The sequence below is a fragment of the Asparagus officinalis genome, chromosome 10, assembly GCF_001876935.1.
Source record: "Asparagus officinalis chromosome 10, Aspof.V1, whole genome shotgun sequence".
Classification (NCBI taxonomy): domain Eukaryota; kingdom Viridiplantae; phylum Streptophyta; class Magnoliopsida; order Asparagales; family Asparagaceae; genus Asparagus; species Asparagus officinalis.
In genome coordinates this window covers 69,100,269-69,110,790 of record NC_033803.1, presented here as the reverse complement: position 1 = coordinate 69,110,790, position 10,522 = coordinate 69,100,269, and the positions used below count along the sequence as shown (strand labels likewise).

Below are 10,522 nucleotides of genomic sequence, written 5' to 3'. Positions count from 1 at the left end.
TCCAGTAATGCTTCAGCTCCGGTTTAATCTCATCCTCAACTTCGCACTGCACGTGGATAAACTCAAAATTAAATCTTGATACAAGTACTTTTCGTCAATTCAGAACTCATTCTTCATAAATCACAATAAACGTTTGTCACGGTCAAAAATTAGTTTTTTTTTGGGTCCTTCCAATCTTATTCTCATGCAAGTCCCAATTTCGACAGCTAATCTAATGATAAACATAAAGAAACCTAAAAATTTGCGAAAAGATTTTGATCAAGCAAATAAACACTAACCCATAGATAGATTCTCCACCTCTCCCAGTTCCAGTAGGATCACCGCCTTGTACCATAAAAATCCTAAAACACAACACAAATTAAACAAAAAATCAAGCAAAACAAAAAGTTGGTGGCAAACTAGGGCAGAAGAGATCGACGATCACCTTGATGATCCTATGGAACTTGACGTCATCGTAGTATCCTCTCCGTGAAAGCTGGACGAAGTTCCTGCAGGTCTTTGGAGCGTGCTTATAGTACATCTGCGGAGCACCGGACTCGAGTTGGTTAGCTTTAGAGAAAGAAAGAGAGATGATGAGAAAGAGAGGGAAGCGAGGAGGTAAGCTTACCTCGACGGTGAAGGGACCCATGGAGGTCTCCACGGTGACCTCCGGCGGGCCGCCGTCTGCGCTTGCCCACATGGCGGAGCACCGGACTCGAAGGCGAAGGAGAGAGGTTTTGGAAGCGGGCTAGGGTTCTCGGGTCAGGTCACGCCCGCGAGAGTTTTGACGATTTTTTTTTTATTTTTTATTTACCACAGGAGCTTGTATGTTCTTCCTGTGTCGACATGCGAATCGGGTTTGACTTGAACCCGTTATCCGACAAAATGAACTTAATATGTGGGTGAGAAACTGGGTGCGCGCGAAATGGGTGGCGAAAAATAACTAAGAAAAGCCCGGTGTTACAAATTTCTGCCCCCTCCCTAGGGGTGTCCAAAAAGCCCGGAGCCGCGGGCCCGCCGGCCCGGTGTCCGCCGGGCCGCCCGGTCGTGCCGGGCCCGGGCCGGGCCCGGAAACCGGCAAACCCGGTCCGGCCCGGGCCCGGGTCGCGTTGGCGAGCCTTGTCCGGGCCCGGAACAGTAACATTTTTTAATTTTTTTGTTTTTTTTTTATTTTTTTATTTTCTTATATATAAAATATATGTATATGTGTATATATATAATATATATATACTTATCTACTATTATATATATATTAATATATATATATATTATATATATATATATATATATATATATTATATATATATATATATATATATATATATATATATATATATATATATATATTATATATATACTCTCTTAGTATATAATTATATATAAGTATACTCTCTCTTATATAAGTATATATATGGGTGAAAACTTGTGTCAACTTAAGTGGATAGGGAATAGTGTGTCCACCAAAGTTTTTAACCACTCATATTACCTAGGGATCCATGTATTATATAAAAGGTGTTTTATATTAATAAATGTTGTGGCTACAAACTTTGGTGGACATCAACTTAAGTTGATAGGAGTCTTCCTCTATATATATGTATAAGTATGCTCTGTTTAATATATGTATAAGTATATATAAAGTATACAATGTATACTCTCTCTTATATAAGTATACTCTCTCTTATATATGTAATATATATATATATATATATATATATATATATAATATATATATATATATATTATATATATATATATATATATACTCTCTTTATACTCATGTTATATAAGTATATATAGTAATATACATGATACCTCGTATATGTATTTCGCCCTTCCCTTCTTAATATATATATATATATAAGTATAATGTATAAGTATACTCTCTCTTATATATGTATAATATATGTATAAGTATATATAAGTATACTCTCTCTTATATATGTATAATATATGTGTGTATATATAAGTTTATATGTGTGTGTGTTTTTATGTATAATACAATTTGTTTATGTAATTACTATAAGTATTTACAATTTGTTTATGTATAATATATGTATATGTGTGTCAGTGTGTGTGTATATATATACATATACATATATTGAATGACATGAATACTTTGGGCTACTTAGTATATAAGTATATATAAATATAAGTATATTCTCTCTTATATATGTTTATATCTCTTATATAATTATATATATGTATAAGTATGCTCTCTCTTATATATGTGTACAGTGTATACTCTCTCTTATATATATATTTATATTCTCTCTCTCTTAGTATATAAGTATACTTATATATACACATATATAAACATAAACTTATATGTACATATATAAGTATATTTATATAATAGTATAAATACATATAAGAGTATAAATATATATTTATATATCTATACATATATATAAACATAAACTTATATGTACATATAATATAATTATATTTATATAAGAGTATAAATATATATATACTATTATATAAATATAATTTTTATGTAATTTTTATGTTTTATTGTTTTTTAAAATTTTAAAAAAAATAAAAAAATAAAAAAACAAAAAAATCCGGGCCGGCCCGGAGCCGGGCCCGGGCGGGCCCGGCCCGGGGTACTCGGGCCCGGGTCCGGGCTCCGGTTTTGCCCGGCCCGGGCCCGAATTTCCGGGCCGGGCCGGGCCGGCCCGGATGGACAGCCCTACCCCTCCCCCACTCCATTTCTTCTCAAAAAAACCCGCCTTCATCTCTCACTCCTTCTTATTTCTTGCCCTAATAAAGCTTCGATCTTTCTTGACTCGATCGGGTCTTTCCTTGATCCAATGATTCTGTCCAAATCCCTTGCTGGGTAAGCATCTGTGAGAGTGATTTGAATAAGTCAACAAATGTTGCCTTCTAATCTTGCGGCACCTTAGTCAATTTCTGCAACTCTTAACTTAACATTAGCTCTTCTGTTTCACCTACCAAGTTGTCTCCCTCGTTTGCCTATCAAAAGAGTTGTGAAGTATGAGGAAATAGCATCGAGACAGAGAGGAGTTTTAGAGAAGAGAGATAGAATTAATTTATGTAGAAAATTAATTTATTTCTTTGTGTGATTCTTTGGTGAGGTTAGAGAGCGGTTTCCTTTGTAATCTTTTCTTTTATGATTAGTGAAGTTCTTTATTGTTCTCGTCCGTAGACGTAGGTCATACTGACCGAACCACGTTAAATCATCGTGTGATGTTTTCTTTACCTTTACTGTGTTAATTCAGTGTTGTTATTCTCCACTTTTGTACAGACATTTTTTGTGTCTGTGAAGCCCCCCACTGTAACAGCATCATTGATCACTTTCATCAGCATTTGATTTTCTTGATCCCACGATGTTGTGCGAGTTTAGGATTTTGGCGGGATTCATCGGATTCTGGTGTTCTTGAGGCTTTCGGCATCGATCTGGGGCCTTTTGTTACTGCTTTAATCGGAAATGGAGCTTCAGCCATCAACTTCCGTGTTTGATTATGCTCGCTTCTTGATCCAAAGATTTCGTGTGAGTTCAGGCTTTTTTTTAGCGGGATTGATCGGGTTCTTGTGTTCTTGGGGAATTCTTTACCGCGAATTAGCGATTTAATTGTTCTCAGATTTCTAAGTAGAATCTTGTTTCTTGGTCGAATAAGAAGTATTAGGAGAATCTGAGAAATGAAAGTGGCCTTGGCTTGAAAGAATCATTTGTTGGATATTTTATTGGAGAAAAAATAATTTTGCCTTCATGAATAGTTTCATATGGAATAATGAGATGAATAGTTGGTGGTTTAAATTGCATCTTCCCTTTATTGGGTTTTGAATAGTGTTTTGAGTTTTGTATTGTTTGGGCTTTGCATAACACACACGCACGCATGCCCACACAATGACGCACGCACCACACCGCACCGCACGCGCACGTTTTTTGTTTTCTCTGGCTTTGTTTTGCACGTTTTTCACATGTGTAATGGCTACGGGTTTATTGCGTAACACTCGATATTATGGCGAATGTTACATAATTGATTGCTGGATTTTGTAACGGCTCTCTAAAACCCCTATATAAGCAGCCCTTCTCATTCTCGAAGTACACACAACAAAACTCTTGTTTCTCTTCTCTCCTCTGCATATTATTTTCTTATATATTTTTGGTTTTACTTTTTGGGTAACTTTCTTTATCTGAGCAAAAGCTCTATTCTCTCGCCCGAGTACAGAGGCCGGCCGATTCCGGGAGTTTTTATAGCTAGGGGTAGGGGTGGAAGTGAACCAAATATTTAATAAACAGTTCGTCTAATATTCGTCCAGATATTCGGTCATATTCGATCCGACGGTTCATTTAACACTAAATGAATATTTTTCAGTATTCGACTTATAAACGAATAGAATTTAACTAAAGGTATATTCAATTCGACTGATTATTAACTATTCAATAACTTTTTATATGTTAATCCTATTAATTAAACTTGTTATAAATATTACCCATCAAAATTTTCTATTACGACGCCCTCCTCCCCGCGACGAGCCGACGACGCCCTCCTCCCCTAGACGAGCCGACGACGCCCTGCTCCCCTCGACGAGCCGACGAAGCCGAAGAGCCGACGACGCCCTCATCCCCGCGACGAGCCGACGACACCCTCCTCCCCGTCAGGTTCATCTTATATTTTCTGTTAATTTTTTTGTAAAAACTTTTTTCCCCAAATTATTTCCAGCAGGTGGTTAATGCATTTTGTTTACTGATTATGATTATTTTTTATGATTTTCGAATTATTAGCAAATACATATCAAATATTTGACGAATAATTCAAAATCAAAATTGCCGAATAAGGTTAAACGAATATTCGCGAATATTTTTCGAACATCAATATATGTAAACGAATCGAATTCGAATTTGTATAACTATTCGAGCCGAATACGAATACGAACACGAATAGCCCAATATGAACCGAATTCGAATTTGAAAATTGTACTATTCGTTCAAATTCGATTCGATTCCACTCCTAGCTAGGGGAGAGAGGATCGTCTGCGCCAGGGTGATAGGCGGGTCCTTAATCTTCTAGGCCAGTGATTACACGACTGCTCCCGTTCAGGCCAGATTTTATTATTTTATTTTATTTGGATTTATCTACATGCTATAATTTTATTTGAAGTTTTTCCAACAATTTAGAAGATTAATTAAGTAGTTTATAACTTTTGTTTTTAAATCTAAAAATTAAATTAAAAAGGTACTGCTCATCAAAAATAATAAATACTACTGTTCATCAAAAGTTATTATTCACCTAGAAATTTGTAATTAAATATTTCAGTTAAATTTGATTAATTGTTGTTAATTAAGTTGTATTTAATTACTACAAATTAATTTTAACAGTTAATTACAATTAATTGAAAATAATTGTTTTTAATTGCTTTTACTTGCTGTAATTATTTTCTGTCAGAATCAGTTATACCATTGAAGTGGTTTTATGGTATTTCTGCTTTCATGGAAAGCTTCGTCATTTGAAAAATAAAAGATTAGCGCTGTCAATAATTTAACCGCTTACGTTGCTGTTTGATCGGTCAAATGTATAGGTCATCATCCATCTTAGGTGGAGATCAGCCAGTTAAAATATACGGTATCTCTATTCGGATGCTCTCATATGCGTGTACATGTATTGCATTCATATGATCAAAGGTTTTTCATTAGCACTTATATTCTTTTCAGTATTATATCCCTTAATCATCCAGTTTCCTGATTTGATTTGATTTAAACATAATCTATTGGGTCGTTAGCATCTGCCATGTACATTCAGTAAGTCAGAACCGAGTGATGCCTTAGTAGATGCTCATATAGATATATAGTTGACTCTAATTGGAAAATAATTTGAAATATGCACGCATTTGTAATGTTCAATTAAACATGCCTATAAAATTTGTAGCAGTGTACATATTTATCCTTGAAAGTCTCATATGCATGGTTTTGACAAGAATAAAGAGAATAAACTCGGGATGTATAGAAGCTTTGAAATATCTGAATTTGTTCATGGTTCAATGCTTTCATTTCTTTAAACTATCAGTATGGTGCCTTCTATTATTAATAATTTCATACATTGGATTGTTTATGCATCTAACAAGCTTAGACAGAAGGTGACAAAAGTGAATGTAAATTTATTCAGAAACCTATGTGGCAGTTGTCTGCAGCAGGTATACTTATCAATGTTATTTTCTTATGTAGGGAATCATTGAAATTATATTGAAATTAGTCCATCAAATAATTAAAATTGCTATTAGGTTCCTTTATCCTTATAAGTTATTTCAAATTAAACTCTCTTCTTGCTACTCTTGGCTGGAGAGACTAGTTTCAAAACAACTTAACATATAGGGTACCTAATGTCAATTTCAACAATATGAAGGGATAATTTTAAAATAACTTAAGAACTAGAGGACTTGATGAATCTATACAACGCCTGCTAGGCAAAGTTGTGATCTTAGACTTTGTAAAGTCTGAGAAGAATCTTGTTGACCCTTTGACTAAGGGTTTATCCAGGAGTGTGGTTCTGGATTCATCGAAGGAGATGAGATTAAGCCAATAAGTGAGGTCACTGACAGTGGTAATCCAACCTTTATTTGAAGACTTAGTCCCAATGTAGGTTCAATGTGGTAGAAACAAGCTGGACTAGTGATACTCGCGTGGAGCATCGACCTAGATATATTTATATATCATTATGGTAATATCTGCTACTTCTCTTTCTCTATGGTGACGGTGCTCTTATGATACAGGTGGTTAGGTTGAGTTTTACTCTTAATAAGTCCAACGCGTGTATTACGGAGGGTATGATATCCAGCTGTAGTACCATTGGAGGACTTACCTACATGAGAGGAACCGTGATAACCACGATTGGGGGGGCTAGGCTAACCCTTAGAAACTCTCATGAGTCGGTTTATTATGAGCATGGCCTTTAACGCTCAACCAGTTTTTCTCAATAGTTAAAGACGTATTGTGTGTGTTTTCGTCAATACCTGGTTAAAGGGGTCTAGCTCAAGGCCTAGTCCATTATGTCCATCAGGTGGCGATGAACTCACTAAGGAAATGTTCAAAGCCGAAAGCTATCTCTCCGGAATTCACGATACGAAAGGTTGCTCAACCTATATTTGTTTGTGATTTATTGATTTATTTATTGATTTTGAGTTTTTAGTCAATATTGTCTTTTTTTTTTGGGGTGAATTGTCCCACATGGAATAATGAGATGAATAGTTGGTGGTTGAACTTGCATCTCCTCTTATTGGGTTTTGAATAGTGTTTTGAGTTTTGTATTGTTTGGGCTTTGCATAACACACATGCACGACACGCCTAGCCACGTCGTGACGCGCGCGCCACGCCACACCGCATGCACATGTTTTTTTGTTTTCTCTGGCTTTATTTTACACATTTTTCACGTGTGTAACGGCTGCGGGTTTATTACGTAACGATCGATATTATGATGAACGTTACAGAATTGATTGCTGGATTTTGTAACGGCTCTCTAAAACACCTATATAAGCAGCCCTTCTCATTCTCGAAATACACACAACAGAACTCTTGTTTCTCTTCTCTCCTCTGCATATTATTTTCTTCTATATTTTTGGTTTTACTTTTTGGATAACTTTTTTCATCTGAGCATAAGCTCTGTTCTCTCGCCCAAGTACAGAGGCCGGCCGATTCCGGGGGTTTTACCGCTAGGGGAGAGAGGATCATCTACGTCAGGACGATAGGCGAGTCCTTAATCTTTTAGGGCAGTGATTACACGACTGCTCCCGTTCAGACCAGATTTTGTTTTTTATTTTATTTAGATTTATCTGCCTGCTATAATTTTATTTGAAGTTTTTCCAACTTCATTCCGACAAGGGATTACTTCATGCCTGCAGCTAGAGTCCTTTGATTCAATGCTGAGATTTTATTCATGAGCGTCTCTTGTTTTCTACGTTTGTAATGTGCACCATCAATTTCCATGTTGATTAGCTTGGGGGTCATGAATGAAATGAACGTACACGCGGGCATATATATGTTGGCTGTTAAATCAGTTACTATTTGATTCTTTATTGGAAAATAACTTAAGGATCCAAAATATGGGACCAAGAAAGGAGACAGGTGAGGTGCCCCCTCCCTATTGCATAATGAGTTGGCATGGCCAACTCATTGTGTGCCAACTCATTACGCAATAGGGAGGGGACACCTCACCTGTCCCCTCCATTGGTCCCATATTTTGGGGTCCCCGTAGCAGCACTCTTCTTTATTTCCTTTTTCTTTTAATCTTTTAATTTCCTCCTTTGGTGACATGTGCATATTAATTAGTCAATATTTGACTGTGCAGTTCTTGAATTGAGCTTTTACTTTCTTGTTTATTTCTTGATCTTGATTCTTTCTTCAGTGATTCTTCGCTTGGGTTTTTCTTGTTTTTATAGATCACTGGTGAGGGTTAAATATTATGAGACCTGCCATGGAGTTTGGGGGAATCTATGGGGATCTTAACTCGAAGTAAATCGCCATGAAATTTGAATTTATGGAGCTCGTTAGGGATTATTTTGGGGACAAGGGAATTATTTGATGTCAAGTATGAGATAGTTTATTGTGATGGGCTTTTTGGTGGGTTGATCGGGTCGCAGATTTGTTGAAAGAAACATTTATTTATTTATTTAGTTTTTAATTTATTTAGTTTTTAACAGAGAAATATTTTAACCACATGAAAATGAGTTTTTCACATGAAAAGTAAGGTCAAAAAGGAAAAGCACATGAGGAAAAGTCAAAGGAACGCACCCACATATGGTTTCTTAAAACGGGGCCTAAACACAATTTTACTTAAACAAATATTTGTTTTTTATCAGAGAAATATTTGATTATTTATTTGTTAATATTCTCATATTATATGTTAATTGTTTCATTTGTTTAGGATGCAAGTTAGTTTTGTGCTATTCATTTTATTGCAGAAAGTTAAGGTAACACTATAGTGACAATTTAATTGAGAAATATCTATGTCCAGATTCTTTAAGCTGGAGGATTGATAATTTGCGGTTCTAGAGCTAAATTGTTGAGCTATAGATAGTTTACGCGGGATTAGGATATGATATAATTATGATTATGATAGATTAAAATTTAAATAAAATATTTAAAATAGTGAATGATAATATTGACTATGAAAAGTTTTTCCCGAACTCGTGCTTTTAAAGGGAGTATATATATATATATATATATATATATATAGATATATATATTATATATATATATATTATATATATATATATATATATAGAGAGAGAGAGAGAGAGAGAGAGAGATGTGTATGTTTGGTACCAAACACAAATTTTTTTCTTAGTAGTGAGGTGTTTTATTCCCATCCACTCATTCCAATTTTCAACCACTCTCCAACCCATGTGAATGTGTGCCCTCATTTCAATGAGTGGAAGGGAATATGTCATCTCACTACTAAGCACAAAAACTTGTGCTTGGTACCAAGCATACCTATTTTCTCAGACACACACACACACACACAATTCCTTTAAAAGCACAAGAAAATTTCATAGTCAACACTACCATTCACTATTTTGAATATTTCATTTAAATCTTAATCTATCATAGTAGTAATTATATCCTATTATAATCTCACGTAAACTATATATAGCTCAACAATTTCAAAAATAATATTAATAAAAATAAACAACGATTAAGTTCCATTGAAGAATAATTTAACAACTTTATTCCAATTAAAAAAGAATTCTCCATGGAAAATGCAAGAAAAATTAGTAAGTATTCATAAATTTCATACTTTGTTCTTCAAATGTTAAAGAAATTAAATATTAATACTATAATCTTAGGCAAACTGGCAATAAAAAATACATGTATTTAGTTAAAATCGTTGTGGAAAATAATAAGGATAGAGCAAATGTAATATTATTGACATAACAAAAACTCTTATTGGATGCACATTAGAAGAATTTATTGTAAAGAAAAAAATGTAACTCTTAATCTTATTTAAATATAATAAATTAGGAACACAAAAAATTTCATATATATGAAATTAACATTGTAAAAAAATCAAAGTCTATATTTTAAGAATTTTATGTTGAATATTGGAAATACATTCAACTTTTTTGAAGTTAAATGAGAAGATAAAAGATTAACAAGCCCATGAAAGATACCAAAACAAAAAATTCAACTCTAGTTTGATGTCTTAATTGATATAGATGATAAATACACTACTTTAGAGTTTCCTATAAAAAAGATAAGGGTGAAGAATGATTGATCTCAGTTCAATAAAAAAATAAAATAGAAGAAATAAAAGATAATAATTTTTTAAATATTTTATAGTATAGTTTAATTGTTCTGAGTGAAATTAGGATTTTTTAGAAGGGATTATCATGAAATTTTTTCAGTATTTTTATATGCTTATATGAATGCTTTTATCATATAAAAATATACTAGAGTTAGCATTAATTTTTTGTTTATAATTTTTTATGAAGTCTATCAATGATTAAAAACAAACTTCATATTCTCTTTTGTATCGTCTTAGCATATTTTTTTTATCAATTATATTGTCTTATTAATTTTAAATAT

At 33.9% G+C, this 10,522-nt stretch overlaps 1 protein-coding gene across 1 annotated transcript in view; it reads right to left on the bottom strand.

The window, feature by feature from the left end:
* The window catches only part of LOC109826044 (peptidyl-prolyl cis-trans isomerase CYP18-2), an 18,001-nt gene extending 17,307 nt beyond the window's left edge, over positions 1-694 (bottom strand). The window contains exons 1-3 of the mRNA XM_020392992.1: positions 608-694; positions 425-520; positions 279-341 (exon numbers count right to left, since the gene is read on the bottom strand). Of these exons, the coding sequence (XP_020248581.1) occupies positions 279-341; positions 425-453 (92 nt within the window). The 5' untranslated portion in view covers positions 454-520; positions 608-694. The remainder of the gene's footprint in view (positions 1-278; positions 342-424; positions 521-607) is intronic.